The sequence below is a fragment of the Pangasianodon hypophthalmus genome, chromosome 23, assembly GCF_027358585.1.
Source record: "Pangasianodon hypophthalmus isolate fPanHyp1 chromosome 23, fPanHyp1.pri, whole genome shotgun sequence".
Lineage (NCBI taxonomy): Eukaryota > Metazoa > Chordata > Actinopteri > Siluriformes > Pangasiidae > Pangasianodon > Pangasianodon hypophthalmus.
The window spans coordinates 13,505,091-13,525,861 of record NC_069732.1 but is presented as its reverse complement, the minus strand read 5'-3'; the positions used below and the strand labels follow the sequence as shown (position 1 = coordinate 13,525,861).

Below are 20,771 nucleotides of genomic sequence, written 5' to 3'. Positions count from 1 at the left end.
CCGAAAGCCTACTTCATTTTCAGTTCCTCTTAAAGCATAATGTGTCCGTGGGGAATGATGCGCATGCACAGTAAGTGAATTTCTTAAAGTGCAGAGGAAGTTGAGGTAAACAAGCTCATATGAACATTTAATATATATTAAGAATTATGGTCCTACTATTTTTTTAATCAAACATGTGGTGTATTACATATACACAGCCAAGAGCCTACCTGAAGAAAGAACTGTTAAATATTACAAATGTGGATTTGAGTTCAAATATCAGTGGCGTAAACTTCTAGCTATGGCTCTCAAGCAAAACTACAAGATGTACTATGTACTGTAGTTGGTCAACTAAATGACTGTCCTCGTGTTTCAGTGATTTTTATGTTGTGGTCACTATATTTGGGAGCAAAATTATGGCTTCGCTGCACAGTGTGAATGTAAGAAGAGGTGAAAGATGGCTACAATTACTTTAAAGGAGAATAAACAGTACTTTGACAAAGTACCTGTACTATATCTGTCCTGTTTTGGACAAGCATCTCCAAGCATTTAAGAGCACAGAAGCCTACCAGGTGGGAAAAATGATCCCAGGGTGTTTCATCAGGAGGAGAAAAACCCTCTCTGTCATGATAGGGAGGGTGAGTCAGTCTCAGCTAACTAACCATTGGTAATGTTAGCAGTACGTGCTGCCAAGATAAACTTCCCAGTTGTACCAAAATGAATCTAGTTATCTAACATAGCTATAAGGAAGCATGACTGGGATGGTCTGCTGCACTGCTCCTTGTGGAAGATGTATATATTCAAGTTTAAGTGTAAGTGGTCCATTATCAGTGAAAATCAATGCTTTTAATGACGCACAGCCTCCATAACAATGAACACTCAAAATGGCAGTGACTATCCAGTATGATGTCACATGAAACAGAAGGACACAATGGAAATGTGTGATGTATGTTTGAGATACTAGTCTGTTAAGGCTCTTGGCAATGCCTCGTCTAAACAGGGACAGCTAAATATCTCTTGATGTTTGGTTTTGTCATCCCTGAGCTCAGGGTTTTGAAACACTACTCTTACACAGTCCACCTCCAGCGATGAAGATTTATGGACTGTTATGCCCAGGACAGAGATCTTCTGGGACATACATGATATTATGTGCTTCAACTCAGCTAGATGCTGTACATGATGGATGGACTTGCAGTATTCACCTTTAAACACAATATCTCACATGACAGTGTGTAAAGTGATATTTAAGGGGGAGGGAGATGTATGGTCAGAGCCAAGGACATCCTACATGCTCATCAGGCTCTGAGAGACAGAACTGGACCTTATCGTTTGTGGCCTGTCTGTCCTTCCTGACCCGCTTGGCAGATTACATCCACCTCCTGCCTAGAGAGATGAAGGAGAGGAGATGAACTGTTGTGTACAGAAGGGGCTTTCTATTATTGAGTACTCTTTCATCTTCTTGTTTTGCCCATTTCTCTCATTCTTTTTTTATTGTATATGCCAAAGGTCTGCTGTCTAGTGACATAACATACTCTGTGGCCAGTATATTATTTAAACGCAACAAAACCAAACCAGCATTGGTAACCGTCTCTGTCTGTGGCTTCACTCTGCCATCAATATCTTGCATAGAAATTCAACAGTTCATCAGTAGGTTAACACGAGAACCTGCTCATAGGTATATGAATGGACTGTTATTTTACCAATGCTAATGCTAAGTTAACTGCATACCACACACTAAGTAAAAAAGAATAAATGATAACAAACAGTGATAATATATTCTATACAGTTCCAAACTACCATAAAACACAAAACAGTGTGTATTATCATTGTGATCAGTATGCAAGGGGTATAGCATATAGTTACACATCAGCAAAAAGAGAGGAAAGTGATAAAAGGACATGTAAGCACTTTTGGGAAAAGAAATCCAGCAAAGTGCCAGGGGTTATTTATTCTCCTTTCTATTTGTGTTAAATGATGTGTTAAATTCCAAGCACGAGCATTTCTCTATGTTTTTTATGTAGTTCTTAAATATTTGGAGACAGATTGGAATGTTCACCTATTGGAACGATAAAACTTCGTGACACAGAAAAAGACACCCTAAGGTTAAATGACACTATGAAACAAATTGATGAGAGGCGTCTTTGTTTTTTTCTTCTTCAGTAAGCCTTAGTCATTTAACGAGGCAGATAAATTGATATGATTTTGGTTTTGTGGGGATGGTTTCATGATGTGTTTTAGCCTGGCCTGTTCTGAATGTGCTGTGTGTATGTAATAGTCTCAGCATTTGCATTGTATGTTGCCATGACAGTCCTTCATAACAGACTCGTGTTCTTTTCACTTTAAGTGTTAACCTGGCGCTCACTTAAGAACAAACACAATATTATACCCTGTTTTAAATGCATGTCGAGTCCGTGAATCAATTGAGTGTTATTTGAGAATGCAGGTCTAATTGCAAATTGTGGACAGTCAGGTAAACTCCATTGTAGTATATTACAAGAGAAGATGAGGCTTCTTAAATCCATTAACAGTGGCCCACTTATTCTTGTGACAGCCAAGGCCCTGTGAGCTCCTGGCTTAAATTAGGCTAACACTCTGGAGTTTCATAAAATCAATGACCGTCTTTTTCTTTTGATTGATGACTGAGCTTCTACTGAACGGGGAAAAGCTGATGGTATTTTTTCTTCATAAACAAATATGTTTGTCCCCTGCTTGCTCTCTAAACAACTAAATGAGTCTGGCATATTAAATATTCTTTCTTAAAGGAATGTTCTTGTATGTGTTTGTATAGCTACAATCACATAAGCTAAATAACTACACTATTATGATATACCATGCTTCAAACTATAAGTAAATGCTTAATTCCACTATTAGATATGATATTATTAATATATTCCTTATGTCTTAATAATAATAATAATAATAATAATAATAATTTGTTACATGTGTTATAATTAAGGGTTCTCAGCTTCCAAAAAAGGTTTCTACTTGGAACCTATTCTGATAGGGAAAGACTATGATGTATGGATCTACATGGAATGTTTATGGATTCCCCCAGAGGGATGACCAGAGGACCCTTGGAGTATTATTATCATTTTCTTAGAATAAGTTTACTTCAACTAAAGGTCAGGGTTCTCTCATATTTTCAGTGTAAACCTAAGATAATTAACCACAAACACTTTTCCCCGTAAGCTTTTTTGTTTGTTGTTTTACCCATCTTTACGTAATTATCTTGTACCCTGGCTAAGTAAGGGATGGAAGGCACAGGAAATGCATCATACCACAACTTCATTGAGATAAACTTAGCAAATGTGCAAAAATAAAGAACAGTGTAATGTCAAATGTTTCGCGTTCCTTTTATACAGTACCAAGTACTGTACCAAATACAAAAATCTACCCAATCATCTCAAACAACCAAATAGGAAAATACAGTGCTTCTCTAAATCACAATTCACTTGATTTGAGTGGAGTTGTTTTTCCCGGACTTTGCCACTAATGTGGAGCGCTGACACTGAACCATCCAGCAAATAATAGCAGCCTATTTATGCATGAGACTGTGCATCCTGTCACCATTTTAAAATGTGAGAAAGTTCATAATGAGAAAATAATAATTTCTTTTCACAGAACTGTGCAACAGTCTGCTAAATTTAGTTCACATGTCCAACACTAATAGCCTATAGTGCAAGCTTTTGCAAATGAAAGTTTTAACATGGAACTTGATAATGAAAAAAACTGAAACATTCTGGGTGAGTTTTCATAATAAGATCAACATCCACTTTTGAACTTTTGTGAAACTTAAAAATAAACATATTCTGCTTAATTGGCTATTTTAATTAAACTGTAATGTCATGCAGTGTCAAGTAACAGAATTATAGGTAAACATTAATTTGTTTCCATTCATTCACTTTCAGTAACTGCTTTACCCAGGTCAGGGTCATGATGGATTCAGAGCTTAACCCTGGAACACTGGGTGTAAGGAATACACCCTGATTGGGATGACAACATGCGCGCAAACACACACACACACACACACACACACATTCTCACAACTAACATGTTAACAAAATCGGGCACATCCCAACCTCTATAAAATTGCCTATGAAAATATGTTCATGTTAATAGTAGTTTTTTTTTTTTCCTTTAATCATCACTATGATGTACTGTATGTATGTATGAGTTTTAATTTTAGGAGCCTGTTTATGTTTGTTGTAATCACTAATGCTCATTTGCCTGCTGTATAAAGCGATGTGAGGTTTTTCCTTGAACTGTGTATGACAAAGATGTATAGTCCACATGCATTTGTTGCAATCAAGTGATTTCATTCATGCACTTCACTCCTTAACAAAAAAAAAAAGAAAGCAAGATAAAAGGGGAAGTCAGTCAAAATGTATGCCTTCATATGAAAAGTATTTTATCAGTATTTTAAGCAAGGTTTACAAAAGAAACATCACGTTTTAAGAAGACTTTTCAAATAACATGACACCTTCTGAAAAATACACATAATGGCAGTTAGATTATTTGTCCACAAATACAGAAATTGCCTGTATTGAGTATATCATAAAATTAAAAAAAAAAATTTAATTTAAATAAACAGAAAACAATATAGAATGATTGCATTATTGTGACTTGTCCTTTTTTATTGGAACCTTTTTTTTTTTGGTAGGTTATTAAATACAATTCTTACAGTGAGAGTAGTCTGAATAAATGTACACTTATTGACCAGACTGTCCAAGTGCATTTAATATTAGATTACACCAGATATTCTCCGATAAGCTATAAGTGATGGACACTGAGCTTAAACTGTTGTCCAACATGGTCCAAACAGGGTTCATTTAGCTAAGATTATTGCACTTCCTGCATAATATTCTGTGGAAAATACCAATGCATGTAAACGTTCATATAACAAAATTCTCTTCTCTAATCTACAAACAGGCATGGTAATAATTTATTTAATATCTATTTATTTAATAATTTATGGATTCTTAACACTTGAATCTTATCTTAAAGTTCCAAGTTGACTTTTACTAAGAATAAAATCCGAGTGGTATGACTGAATATTGCTGTACTGCCAGTAAAGTATTTTTAAAAGATGAGTTTCCACTCATTCAGAGCGCAAAGCAATTTCACTCACTCCAGAGCCAGCTTAGCCTGTCTCCTGCAATCAGTCTGAAACAGATGCCACCAGAGAAGCGGTTTTTAACGCATCCCTATGATTCTCTCTCGTTCAGATCAAATGGTCGAGACAGCCATATTGCTCCAAACCCCCCCACGTCCACCCTTTTATTTGCTACTCAATAGGCAGCCATTACAGTCGACACATTTAGATTCCACACAAAATGTTTCTTTTCCTTTGGAGAAATAAAGGGACAGTGGGAGAGAAAAGAAATCTCATCACCGAACACTGGTATGAATGACTACATTTGGTGAAATATAATTACCAGATTAAAAAGAGGAAAATGCAATTTGTGAATAAAGCAGCATTAGGAGTAATGAGGGGGAGTAATGACTCAAAGTGTTTTCGTCCTTCTAGAAGAAAGACATGATTCTGGCATTTATTTCTTGGTAATTGCACTTCAGTTAGGAAGTGGAAGTAGAAATAAAAATAAAACTTGGGGTCCCATATTATTTACTTGATCCTAACTGATCAACTCAATAAATCCACAAATAATTACACTCTAAAACACCCAGTTTGGGTAATTTGTGTAACGCAGTGCTGGCTCAGTATACTGTATAAAAGAACACACGTTGGTTTAATTTGGCCACCCGATGTTGGGTTATGTGTAGAACCCAACATGCTTGGATGCTTTAACAGAAATTCATTCATTAAGACCCAGCTATGGCTCATTTTTACCCTTATTTCTGGTTTGTTTAGCCTGTTCAAAATTATTTATGAGCCCAATTAGGATTTTGAATACGTTTTAATTAGAATGTTTTAAAAATAATTGGATAATAATTTAAATAAATAATTGGAAGCTTGCTTTTATTTTTTTATGGAATGTATTTTGTTGTTTACCATAAATTTATTTTAGAGAACTTTAAATTGAAAAGATTGCATTTAATTTGATAACAGGCCCATGTTAGACAATGCAGTTCATTCTAAACATGAAAACCTATTGCAACATTTGATTTCAATTGTAATGATTTATTTAGTTAATGCTAATTATTACAATTATCACTTATACAGTGTATTAAACAAAACTGCTATATTATACATGTTAAAATGCAATTTAAATCCTTATAAACATACTGCAACAATAAGTTTCTCTCGGTGGTAAGTCTTGAACACTGGACTTCGATGGCCTCTGATGATGGTCCTCAGTTCTACCTGATGGTAGGAAGTGTGTAGTGTATGGAAGTGTATGATTCACACCTGTAACATAATGATACTGACATGACACCAGGGTCCAGAGTTGTGAACTGGAGTGACATTACTGAGGTAAACAAGTCAGAATGATGTTGTAGTTAGGTGATAGGTGCTGTTTCAGACCTTCACCTCTGTTTAAAGATGATTATGGACCAATTTGTCTTAAATGGAGTCCTTTCCAGACTATCATGTGATATCTCAAAGGTGTGCTCCTTGTCGTGAAAAGAGGAAGCATTTGTCCGTTAGTTGTAGGTAGGCAGCTGGGTCCTGAAAAGAGGAAGCATTTGGTAGCTAACATTAGCTATGTTTGTCTTCCCATATCCTTCTGCAGTCTTAGCCATGAGCATCTGGGTGTCTGTGTAATGGGCTTCTTTTATTCTAATGGCTAAAACTAGCTTTAGCTTTGTATTTAGCTGTCAATAGCTAACTTTGATAGTGCTAGATGAAGTTATCTAACGTGTGATACTAGCTAGCTAACATTATATAATTTCAATTCAATTTTATTTGTGTAGCGCTTTTAACAATGAACAGCTTTACAAAAATATATAAACTCAGGATATAAATTTTAAATTTATGAGTTTATGAGAACTGAGAATTTATGAGTTTATCCCTAATGACTAAGCCAGAGGCAACGGTGGCAAGGAAAAACTCCCTGAGACGATATGAGGAAGAAACCTGGAGAGGAACCAGACTCCAAAGGGAACCCATCCTCATCTTGGTGACACCAGATAGTGCAGTTACAAATAATTCCCTTCTATAGCTGTAAACTATATGGTCTAAAAGTGCAGTTATACACCAAACTCAAGTAAATGCATGTAATGTTACTAGCTAACACTAATTAAAAAATCAGTGCTTATTGCTAAGAGAAGTCAGACTAATATTATCCAGCTAATGGTCTTAGCTAAGCATAACCTACACCTTATTTTCATTTCACATATTATTAGCTATTCATACACAGTATTTGTGTGCTTTTTGAAGTGGATCATTAGATAAAGTGAGAAATAAGGTACTTCTGGATCTTCTCGCGGCCGTGCACTTCATCTGATGCCTGTTAGTTGAGAATTTTCACAGGCATCCTCAATTTTATCCCCTATTTCTGTTTAAGCCAGCATTTTATTAGTTGATTAGTGACTGGATGTTCGCAGAGAGGACTGAGAAGTGTGTGGATGCACTTAGAAGTGTGTGGATGAAAAAAAAAAACCCTACCTATAGTCCACTTGTATGCTATAAAGGCTAGATGCCAGAATCTGGTGCACAACTCAAGGAGATCCTCCACTAAAGGATCAGCGATTCATATATTTTCACTGGCTGTATCACAAGATAACTTGTGCTAGACTTTAGGAAGATTTGCTGTGAGCCAACGTGTCCCTTCTTGATCACATAAAATGCTAAGTAAGCATTCGACTCAAGACTTAAAAAGCTGAGAAGTTGTGGTGAGGAATGTCTGAGTTAGATATTTTATGAATGTTATTAAGGCTGCACAAGAAATGCAGGAGACCTGTAGTAACCTGTCAGCCTGTTGGTATTCCATCCAAAAATTATATGATCCTTTCGTAGGATATTTTTTTTTGTCTTCATACAGCTATACCAGGACACAACATAAGGTCACCTGATTTGCACTAAAACACTTAAGCACTTAATCTGTTTGTCTAGGTTTCTAGGAAATTTCAACATTTCCACAATAATTACAAATTATAGTAGATGGCTTGAAATCTTCCACATCCAGATCCATTACCTTGCACAATTTTTGAAAGGTCAGTTACAAAGTAATGGGCATGAAAACTTTTCATTTTTCCTTTTTTTCCCCCTTTTTTCCCCTTTACTATCAGCAGTGGGGGAAAAAGAGAGAATCTGGCTAGCAGGACTTGTTAACCTGTTTTTAAGATTACACATTTTAAATGACTTACATTAAAGCTGCAATTGCTGAATCTGGATAAAAACTATGGTATCTGGACAGTTTCCATTTGTTATACAAGCATATCAACATTGTTTAACACCTCATTTTGACCATCCTTCAGTTTATACCACAGGTGTCAAGCTCGAGGCCTGTGGGCCAAACAATGCTGCTGCTTCATTTCATTTGCCCAGTGCTAACTTGTAAAACAGAATGCGTGAAGTCTTGTATACAACTACCTGACATTTTCTAACTGGAGCAATATTACCTAAACTTCTACACTGCATGTGTTGCAACTGTGTGGTTTGAGGATATGTATATTCTTAGCAAAGATAAGTCTGTATGATTCCTTCTTATTAATACAGTAAAGAAGCCATGGTTTGAACAAATACAATTTGGTCATCATTATTAAATATGATAAACTGACTCATGTCTATAAAATTAGCCTTAGTATATGCCCCTTTAAGCATCATACAAATGTCTTAAAATAGACCACAATCTGGGCAGAAGATGGAGGTGGCAGTTATCCAAATAGAGGAATGAGGTATAGTAGGAAGAAGTGAGAAATGCCAGAGGGTGTTGGTGGAAGATGCTGGAGTTAGCCAAAGGAAGCAAATTATTTTTAATTGGCAGATAGTAGACCGGTGCTTGGGCATGAATGATGTTATGACAGGAAATAGTTTCTAGTCTTACCCGTGGACACAGACAGTGCAAGCTCAAAGTATCAGGCCAGCTCCAACAATATGCATTAATGATCAGATGAAAATTCTTAATAACAACTTATAAAGCCTGATTGTCATCTGTTTTAATGAATAATTCTGATAAATGTCAGTTTGTTTCTGGTTAAAGAAATATTAGTAAATGTTTAAAGAAAGGGAGCTTATTTGTAGCCTTTAGACCAAATAAGAATGAAAATGGATGGAATTCCGAAAGGACTTTTGTTAGAATTTTTTTTTTCTTTTGCAAGTTCTTCGAAATGTGTCAGTTTAAAGATCAGGAATATTAGAGAGAATCTGTGCTATGTCCTAGAGATATTTTGCATGAGCATAGTTATTATCTGCTATTTCTAATTAATTCAGATACAGTATGAAAGAAGTAGCATACCCAAAAGCAATCCATTTCACATGGGCTTCCATAATATCCATTTCACTTCAAGGGCACAAGGAGATGAAGTGAAATGGATATTGGAAGCCAACATGACTTCGTATGGTGTCTATGCACACATCATTGTTGCCACATTGGAGCCTGATTTTCTGATGTTTATTGCATTTGTATTTACTTATTTAATGTAATCAGTACAAAAAATGAAGAAATTGGCAGTTCTAATTGAGATGACTTTGTTGAGACATTAACAGGATGGCCCAGTTGAGGACATACAGTATAAATGGCCAAAAGAATATTTACACCTGACCATCACAACCATATGCGAGCCTTCTCCAAACTGTTGCCACATTGTTGGAAGTAAACAATTGTCTACAATGTCTTTGCTGTAGTGTTAAGATTTCCCTTCACTGAAACTAAGGTGTCCAAACTTGTTCCAGCATGACAATGCCCCTGTGCACATAACAAGGTCCATAACAACAAGGTGCATAAACTTAATCTCTTCTTATTTAATTGCCTTTAAGGTTATTGTGTGAAACAGGTTTTCACTGAAAGTGGTACTGGAAGTGTGTGGGTTGGGGGGGTGGGGGTAATTCGGGGGCAAGAGGATTCACAGAGATGGCCAATCATATTTTAAGGGCAGGCCATGGAAAAAGTACTTAATTAAAGCAAGACATCATGCTACTGAGATTTTATTCTTACAGTATATCAGTGTGGCAGTTAAACGTGGAAGCTAGCGTACACCTGAAGCTTCAGTAAAGCCTGTGATTGGGATTTGGTGTTGTATCAAACATTAAATATCTTTGGACATGAATGCAATTCAAGGCATTTCATGAGGAGATCATTTTTCTGTGGTGTCATAAACACATTTTTGCACTAATAATCCTTGTCTTCTGTTCTCCTATGGGCTCTGCAGCTCTACTAGTCATATCCTTATCCTCTCTCACACAGACATGTCTTTCTTACTTTTGGCATTAAGAAGTTTTCAAGTCCTTCTCTGAGGAGACAAGGCCTACACACTATTTGAGCAGATTATGGGCTTTCATTGGGTCTCAATGGGGCTGATTTCAGACAGTACTCTTGATCTTTACACTTGAACACTTGAAGTGTTGCACTAGTCTAGAATATGTGTCTAGCTGTGGTCCATGATTATAGCTGACTCCATTTCGACTCATTTTAGTTTTCAGAGACAAGAAAAGAATGAACATTTCTATTGTAAATTTTATGACCTATAAAATAAACATTTTCCTATTGTAACAAATACCATTGAAGGTAGGCAGGCTGTCATTATTAGTGTTTAGTAATGATTTAAAATGTATGATATATAATAGAGCTAAATGTCTATTATGTTCCTTTAACAGGTTAACAGGTTTCCAAATCCCACCTCCAGTCACGAGCACAGGGTCCGTCTTCTCCCTACGGCTCACCAGTGACTTTGCTGTGAGTGCCCACGGCTTCAAAATCTATTACGAAGGTAAGGATCCTCTGTGAGTTACACTCCTGTCTGCTTGATTAACATCACCTCGTATCTAATGAAACCCGTGTATGCACTTTAATTGGGAACTGCGCTACTTGCCAAGCCAAAAGAAGATATGAATCGTGCAGTTCATAATCACTGTTATTGGATCTTGATGAGGAGCTGCTGTCCCACTGAAGACTCCCATAAAAGCTGATCAAATTAGACTGTAGAACTAATAGACGTAATATTCCTGTAGAAAGACATATCTTCATATAGAACAACAACTAAAGAGACTGTTTTCAACTTATTACGTATGTATGCCTTTGTTATCAAACCAAAGATATAGAACTCATGGAAATAGCAGACAGTGATCTGCTATAGAGCATCTCATCTCCTCTTTATTGTATGGTTTTTAGTGTCTTTAGCATCAGTGTGTCAGTTTTAAGCATCACTTGCTGCCTCATGTTTCATGAAATCCTGGTCATCTTGTAAAAATAGACCAGAGGGGAACCAGTAGGGCTTCTGAGCTTGAGGGTATCATTTCTGGGAAATAAAATAATTGTCTGTAGTTCCTCAGTGTTATTTTCTCACGGTAACCTTGTTTATTGAATTTAATATCTGCAAATATTGTAGTAAAAGCATTATTTCATTGTTTTAGCCAGAACTAGAATTGGTAAAAAGGTTAAATAACAAAAGGTGACAGATTTTTTTTAATCATGTTTTGATTTCCAAAGAATGGAGCCATTTAATGGGGTAAAAACTTACTATAGGCATTCTGGAAGGCCAAATGTGGTATTTATATGTCATGCTCTCATGCTTTTATATTGAGAGCATCAGCTGTGAAGTCCAGAAATAGGGGACGTAGCTAGCTATATTAGCAGGTGTCAATTAGAACAGAAATAAAAAGAATCAAAATGTTAGTGGCTCACTGAATTTGGGAATGCCGAGTTAATTAAGAATAGCTGATCACTGACACTAAGAGCTTTGATATATCATTGAGAGACACTGCTGTTTTTATATTCAGCATGGCAGGGTTCTTACTGGTTGATTTCTGGCCACGGGTTCTACTGTAACTGGCTTGACTATGAGAAATATTTCTCATATTAAACTATGAGAAGCATTCATGTCGCTGCTCATCTGATGTTTTAGCCTGCAGTATTGTTGAATTGTTTTTGTTATCAGGTTTTATTTATATTTTATTTTATATATATATTTATATTTTATTTTATTTACCAGTTGTCTGTCCTTTTTCACAATAACAATCAATTTATAATCAATTGTCATTATTAGTAATCAATTTATAATAAGTTATAATTGATAATTATACTTTTGCCTCTATTCATTTCAGTTGTTGCTTTTGAAATCAGTGCATCAATCCAAATCATCTGATCGTTATACCTCTAAAATCTGCCAGTGCCAGTGACGACTCGAATTCCAAACAAGAGCTAACGGGCGTAGATCCATTCTGCAATGGAATTGGTGTTTTTTTTTTTTGTCCAGTGTCCAGTTGGTTTCGTTATAAACCTCAGTATGGATAACAATATAGTGACATTATAGGAATCAATGTTATTTTAGTTGTATTTTTAGCTCCCTATTTAAGTCTGTCGACCAGATAGAGGACACTGTTGACAATGTTGGCATCAATATGACAAACATTTTGATAGATCTTGTGCTGCAGTAGGATCAATGTACAGAATCACTTAAATTTCTCCAAGCCAGCCATATGTCAACAAACTCTGTAAACTGCATTTCACCTTGCTGTAGGACAATAAATTTTAGGGCACTACTTGAGCAACTATAAAGTTTTTCAGCATGTTTTCACTGAAGGAAGAAGTTGCCAAAACATGGACAAAATATAAATGATCTTCACCAGGGAAAAAATCCAGAATGTGGTGATGACTGTAATTGACAGATTTCAGGATTTTATCCATTATAAAGCTATGAGTTACAAAGGGTTACTATAAAGTGTTGTATTATACATATACTAAATATAGAACATTATTTGGTAGTGTTCGTTTGTCTGTTTATGTTTGGGCCCCTGAAATATAAAAAAGATGTGATTTGAGCTAGTATAGATTATAGAGTCAACTCACAAGTTGACCACAGCTTTGAATTCCAACACTTTTTCTTCTTCTCCTGGATGAAGAAGACACAATACAGCTAAATTCTACAGCTATGTGGTAGTGAAAAAAACATTTTGTTGTGTTAGCTATCTTGCAGAGTGAAATGTAACTTATCTTAACTTGCTATCTTAAGTTTCATTAAGCCGGATTTACAAAGTGTGATTTCAGCAGTCTTTTAAGATTATTACTTGTCACACTGTATAAAATGATAGCAATAAAAATTCTGCCATGTTCTATAACAGACTGTGCAGTAACGTGCTCTCCATGTCAAATTATGCAATGAAAATTATCTAACAATAGTGCAATAGTGGTAAAGTTATGTCTACAGAAAACCACTCTTTTTTTTTGGTAAATTCCACATGTTTTGTTGTTGCAAGTTGCATTACTGTATTTGTAGCCATCTTCTGAGTTTCGCATAATCCTATTCCGTCCTCCTATTCTTGGATATAGTTGGAGATTTAGATTTGCGTGTCACATTATGCATTCTAAGACCGCTGATCTCAGTTCGTAATCTATGAATTCTTTAATGTCGGTTGTCAGTTTTTTTAAAAGCTTGTTTAGCTTGTTGGAAAATTTGTTCCCTGTGTTGGTTATTCTAACATCATGTTTTACATGCAGCCATATATGTATGTATGTATGTATGTATGTATTTATTCATTCATTCATTTATTCATTCATTTATTTATTTACTTATTGTCCAGTGAAAACTGCACACATGATCATGATGGAACAAAGTCATTATCTATTTGGGATTGGAGGTTATGGTTATCTGACATAAGTGTTTGTGCACATTTTAGGGTGTATCATTCATTCATTCATTCATTCATCATTCACTGCTGTATCCTCGTCTGGGTGGCAGTGGACCCGGAGCCTATGCTGGGTAAACTGGGTGTGATATGAGAATACACTCTAATTAGGATGGCAGTTTGTCGCAGGGCTCCGTGCACAATCATTCACACCTACAATCCACCTACTGATATGTTTGTGAGGTGGGAAGGAACTAGAGAACCCAGTGGAAACCCATTCAGCCACAGGGAGAACATTCTAAACTACACACACACACACACACACACACAAACACAGAGAAAGAGAAATCCGAGCCCAGAACTGAACTGGTGATCCTGGAGCTGTGAAGCCGATATTCATGTTGCAGCATAATTTCTGGAATTGACTGGATTTAACAATAATTTATATTTTTCAGTTACTTCGTGAGTTACTGGGCGAACAGGTCAGCGAATGAGAAGTCAGAGTGAAGTTAAGAGTCATATTATTTGAAGTCTGAATTGAGCTGCACATCAGTTTGAATCAAAACCACCATTTAGCATTTTAACATCATAGTCATTCTTTTGTGTTTTTCATCACCAGGGAAACTGTTTCCTCAGAATAGAGTTTCTCTTCAGTCTCCTGCTCCTGTAAATGCATGTGCCTCAAGCCAATGTTATCATGCGCAGCAGCACAGCTGAAATATTCCATAAAGAATGGGCATGCTGAAGTCATTATATAAGGAAACTAAAAATCTCCTCAGCACTATGCCTGAATCATTAATAAACTTGGCGATTTGGGACTGAAGATGCCCCTAAGGGACTGTGGAGTCTGAAGGAGTCCGGGAGACCAGCTGTGAGCAATACGATTAATATCAACCCCATAAGTCAGTGTGAAGGCTTATGAAAGTAATGATAACATCTTGCTGCTTGGCCTCACTCACCTACTCCTGCAAACAGGCTGAGCTTACTGATAGCAGCCACCACTTCCACACCCAATTCACAGAACTGACCCATGGTCCTGAAGGCTTGGATTTATTTTATCAATGTTTTTTTTTTTTGGCTCTCTAAGACTTTAGTTTCACACAGATGTGTAATGGATTTGTCCATATTTGAAGCCTATGATGTCAGGTTTCCAGCATTGTCATGCCCACACCGACACAAACAGACACAAAACACATCCACATGTCCCCAGCTCTTCCACTGTAATCAAATAAAATGAGACTTTTGCTGCTTTGATTATGGTGTTGAATGAATTTGCTGCTTTCACTTATTTGAATCAATAAGCAACACTTGCACTATTGCTAAAGCATCCAAACAGCCATCAACATTCAATTTCGACATTCAATTTCCCCTTAATTTTGCTTGTGTCCTGTTTACCTACCAAAAATACCAAGTTATACTAAAATCAATTAACACTCCATTTATTAAGCACACATCATTCAAGAAGAAATGAATACATTAGAAGACAATGAAGATTGTCCGTTCCTTGTTCTAAACATTTTTTTATTAGGACTCCCTGTTATTAATCCTGAATGACAGTTAACTGTCTCACTCATTTTCCATGATTAACAGTGGACTAATAGGAGGATGTTCAATAACTCATAATATGATCCACCATCTGCAGCTGTTGCTATTTCGGGGTTTGGTTATTTGATTTGGAGACTATGTTTAAGTGCACTGATGAAGACTGACAGATGATGGGATGCTGGATGTTAATAGTGATGTTTATAGCTAATAGCGATGTCAGTGTGACACATATAATGCTTCATGACTATGTATTGTTGGTATATTATCCACTAAATATAGTCACTAAAACTTAATGCAAGGGTGTTATCAAAAAGAAGAATGCAATTACCAAACAAATAACAGTACAGTTTCAACTACACCAAATCATATTGCAAACAAACATGAATATAAGGATGTATGGATGTGTACACTCACTTTATTAGGAACACATGTACACCTACTCAATCATGCAATTATCTCATCAGCTAATCATGTGGCAGCAGTGCAATGCATAAATTCATGCAAACAGCAGCATTGGGTAATGTACACATCAACTATCAGAATCTGGAAAAAATGTGATCTCAGTAATTTTGACCATGGCATAATTGTTGGTGCCAGACAAGCTGGTTTGTCTATTTCTAAAATAGCTGATCTCCTGGGATTTTCAAGCACAACAGTATCTAGAGTCTAGAGTTTACTCAGAAGGGTGCAGTAAATTAAAAATATCCAGCGGGAGGCAGCTCTGCGCCTTTGTTGATGAGAGAGGTCAATGGAGAATGGCCAAACTGGTTCAAGCTGACAGAAAGGCTACAGTAATTCAGATAACCGCTCTGTACAATTGTGATGCGATCTCAGAATGCACAACACGTCGAACCTTGAGGCGGATGGGCTACAACCGCAGAAGACGACTTCAGGTTCCACTTCTGTCAGCCAAGAACAGAAAGCTGAGGCTGCAGTGGACACAAGCTCACCAAAACTGGACAGTTGAAGACCGGAAAAATGTAGCCTGGTCTGATGAATCTCAATTTCTGCTGACGCACACAGATGGTAGGGTCAGAATTTGGCGCCAACAGCATGAATCCATGGACCTAACCTGCCTTGTGTCAACAGTCCAGGCTGGTGGAGGTGGTGTAATGGTATGGGGAATGATTTCTTGGCACACTTTGGGCCCATTAATACCAATCAATCATCATTTGAATGCCACAGCCTATTTGAGTATTGTTGCTGATCATGTGCATCCCTTCATGGCCACAATTTTCCCATCTTCTAATGGCTACTTCCAGCATGATAATGCACCATGTCACTAAGCAAAAGTCGTCTCAAACTGGTTTCATGAACATGACAATGAGTTCAGTGTTCTTCAGTGGCCTTCCCAGTCACCGGATCTGAATCCAATAGAAAACTTTTGGAATGTGGTGAAACGAGAGATTTGCTGCACGAAAGTGCACCTGAAAAATCTGCAGGAATTGCATGATGCAGTCATGCCATCATGGACCAGAATCTGAAAGGAATGTTTCCAACATCTTGTGGAATCCATGCCACAAAGAATTGAGGCTGTTTTGAGAGCGAAGTGAGGCCCTACCCAGTATTAGTATAGTGTTCCTAATAAAGTGCTCAGTGAGTGTATATGAGACATGGAGAATTACCAGGCACCATGGACACTTCCTTACATTCTTACATGTTTAAAGCAAATTGGCTGATTCCTGGCAACTGTTTATATATTTGGATAACAGATGTTCACACATAACAGTCTCTAGAGTTTACACAGAATGGTGCAAAAAACACCAAGTGAGCAACAGATCTGTAGGTGGAAACGCCTTGTTGATAAGGGAGGTCAGAGGTCAGATTGGGTCAAACTGCCAGGAAGGATATAGTAACTCATATAATCACACTTTACAACCGTGGTGAGCAGAAAAGCATCTCAGCATGCACAAAACATTGGACCTTGAGGTGGATGGGCTACAACAGCAGAAGATCACATTGGGTTCCACTCTTGTCAGCCAAGAACAGGAATCTGAGGCTATCATGAGCACAGACTCACCCAAACTAGACAGGTGAAGATTGGGAAAAAAATCACCTGGTCTTTTTCTAGTTTTCAACTGTCCAGTTTTGGTGAGTCTGTGCCCATGATACCCTCAGATTCTTGTTCTTGGCTGACAGGAGTGGAACCTGATGTGGTCTTCTGCTGTTGTAGCCCATCCACCTCAAGATTTGATGTGTTGAGTAGGTTTTAATCAGCAATTTTCCCAAAGGTACACCATAATAAGCCAAAATCATTTTATATTTCTCAGCATGTGTAATTTAATTTATTTTGTCAGGGGCATCAGTGGGTGAAATTCTCTCCCAGATCCGTATGCTGTAGTTTCTTGCTTCACAGACACGCATCAGTATCCTTCAGTATACCAGCAACGCTTTTCTGATATACCTGCATTTTCATAAACCAAGAAACTCCAAATCTCTTTCTGCAAAAGAAATTTCTTAGCTGCCATGCAAGACCATTTGTAAAGGTCTTCATCTTAGAGTCAAAGTGTATACTTTAGTGCCTTCTAGGCTCCTCACAAGATTTTTCTACAGTGTGGCAGTTAAAATATTTTGCCAATACTAAAATGTCACGACTTAGTAGTTCCTGGAGTGCTTTTTAAACATCTTTTGGGATTAAAAAAAGTGGGTGTCAAAGTGACCTTTATTTTCCAATCGATTACTTCTCCAACTTCTCAACTTGTTCAATCATCAATTAGTCAGTTTCACATTTTAAAAGATCACTGCCAAAGCTTGTTCAGTAAAGCTTCAGTGACTTGCTGCTGCTGCTGCTGTCACTTATAAACTTAGTATGTGTTGATAACGTCAATGACCCTAGGCATAAAGATGAGCCCTCTTTTCTCATACTGAGATCTGATTGTGGTTTTATTTTTCACATTTAAAGCTACAGTGCATAGGCTGTTTTGCTAAAAATGAAAAATAAAAACAGACACTACACATACATATAAGAGACATAGTACAAGACAAGAAACTTGCCACTTGTTAGTGAGATACAGAGCAATAGTAATGCACAGTTAGAGCTGTGTTAGGGGTCTCGGGTGACAGGCAGGAGATGCAGCCAATCAGGGGAGAGACAATGAGAGAGCGTGAGACTGTAAAACGTGAGAGAGTAGAGTCAGATATAAGAAGAAGCAGGAATCAGGATTAATGGAGTTTCACCTTTTTTCTTATTGAGCAGGAATGGCATTAATTTGTTCTCTAATTTGGTGGATAGATGATAGTTAAATGATAGTTAGACTTTGTGTTTGTTGAGAAGTTAGAAAGCTGACTAGAGAACTCCGGATAGGCAGCTAGTGACTAAAGGGAGGTGATGGTGGTATTTTCGCCGAATTTTTATATTTCAACATTAGTTATACCATTCAAGAGTGAATGAGTCAAGCCCATTGCTTGCCTGATCTGTGTCTTTTTGTACACTGGTGAGGGTTTTAACTAGTGTGCTAACACTATCTGGGCCATGCCAAACATTGTTTAGAGCCTGGAGAAGAAAATACACAGACTATAAGGTGTACAGATTTGTACCTTTTTTTTTCTTGGCTAGCTAGAGTTAGCAGCCGAGCTGCATCTATTGTCTCCAGAGTTGCAGTGAACATTGAGAAAAGCCCTTACAGCTCATTCTAGAACATCCTTTTAGAGTTAGAGTTGTTGTTGTTCCTCTTTCGGCTGCTCCTGTTAGGAGTTGCCACAGCGGATCATTTGGTCCACGTATTTCATTTGGCACAGTTTTTATGCTGGATGCCCTTCCTGATGTATACCTTCCCTAATTTTATCTGGGCTTGGGTCCGGCACTGAGAGCGCACTGTTGCACAAAACCCCAGAGGCTGAGGTCGGTTCCCTGGCCAGGAATCAAACCTGGGCCGTAGCGGTGAGAGCACTGTGGCCTAACCACTAGTCCTCCATGGACCCATTTTAGATCTAGAGTGAAGGAAAGAAAATATTTGTCTTTCATTATTTCCTTTTAATTATTTTCCTCTGACTTCACAACCTTTAGCTAAATGTTTTATGTTCATCTCTGACTCTTTAAATATGTTATATTTCTCATTCCTAATAACTATGGTTTCAGAGCAAACCGAGGTCAGAAGTGACAACACAAATTATTCTTAAGAAATTAAATATGAACGTTCCAATTCCTGACGAGAGATAAAGGTCATTTGCCCTGTATGTACAAAATGAGATCCACAGATCAACTAAAAACACTTATTTCACACTCATTTTCCTAGTTTGAATAGCTGCAGGTCACTGATTATTTGACTGTTAAGAAAACAATTTTGCCTCAGACAAGAAAAGAGTGACATGTTGATAGAACGAGGTGAAGATGCAAACAGAGCTAACAATATTGTCACTGAAATAAAAAGGCATAGGTGTGCAAGAAGTCATATTTTACACTGTTAGGTGATTATTAACACAGCGTTTGACCATTCAAAATAGCAACATTACCATGTAAAATAACAAACAAAGATTTATTAAGGGTCAGAAAATGTCATTTCTGCTTTATGCCATTTAACCTCCTTCCCACTTAATGTACTGTAATTAGATGAAGCTGTTGAGCAGTATAGTGACTTTTAGTCCGAGCTCTGGGGAGAAGGTGCTCTATATTCCACTGTTATATAAACACTAGCTAATTCAGGCCATTAATTGAGCCCTCCTTATTAGCATAAATCCTACATGTTAATCAACTTTCCTTGAGTCTGATTCCCTCCCCTTGCCCCAGTGTGAACCCCCTCTGTGGGTATGGGAGAACGTCACTCTGCCAATCAGACACTGTATCTACCCTTCCGCTCCATCTGTTCAGGTAAGCCAGGCTAGTACATATGAAGATAAATGTTGTTTAGGATTTTAAACAGCCCAGTCCTCCACGGCAGTGCTGTCTTGCAATGCACAGATGCTCAGCTCCCATCTTATCACTCCTCCTCACTTCATTCCTGAACCCACTAACAAGAGCTTGGGTCAACATGATCAAACTTTGATAATGGCTAAAAGCAACGTTTGTTACATGGCGGTATATCCTGAGAAGAAGCTTCCTTTTATGTGAATTAATTTTCCACCATTTGTCACTGTAACCTCTCTTATTCACCAAGGTTCTCTCGCTATCACTGGTTTATGCCTATGCAGCTGATGTGAAAGTCAAAGAAGTTTAGACCAACCTGTGCTTTAAAGAACTTTTATTAAATGCATTTACAATTCCTTATGAAATGGCAAAGGACTGGTTTATTGGCAGCTGGCATTTGACCTAGCAGCTGTCAACACACTTGACTGGTGACTCAGCACTTTTTTGTTGTTTTACATTTATACTAACGTTATTATTATTAAACCAGTCAGTCAGCTAATCAGTCTATCAATCATGTCTGCCCATATGCATCTAGTGACAAAACCAATTAAAAAGAGAATTTCAGCTGAACAGAAAAAATGAAGAAATTGAAACCTATGCATTTAATGTGAGAACAGCAGCAGCAATGCAGTAAATGCCCTTTTTTTTGCAAAAATGAATCTGTGTTTGCACAACAGGAACAAACCATATGGGATTGTTGAAAATCCCATTCCAAAGCCC

General features: G+C 37.3%; 1 protein-coding gene across 3 annotated transcripts in view; it reads left to right on the top strand.

Moving 5' to 3' along the window:
• The window catches only part of csmd3b (CUB and Sushi multiple domains 3b), a 407,371-nt gene that overhangs the window by 79,937 nt on the left and 306,663 nt on the right, over positions 1-20,771 (top strand). For all 3 annotated transcript variants that reach the window (XM_053228561.1, XM_053228560.1, XM_026929912.3), the window contains exon 3: positions 10,697-10,809. In XM_053228561.1, the coding sequence (XP_053084536.1) occupies positions 10,697-10,809 (113 nt within the window). The remainder of the gene's footprint in view (positions 1-10,696; positions 10,810-20,771) is intronic.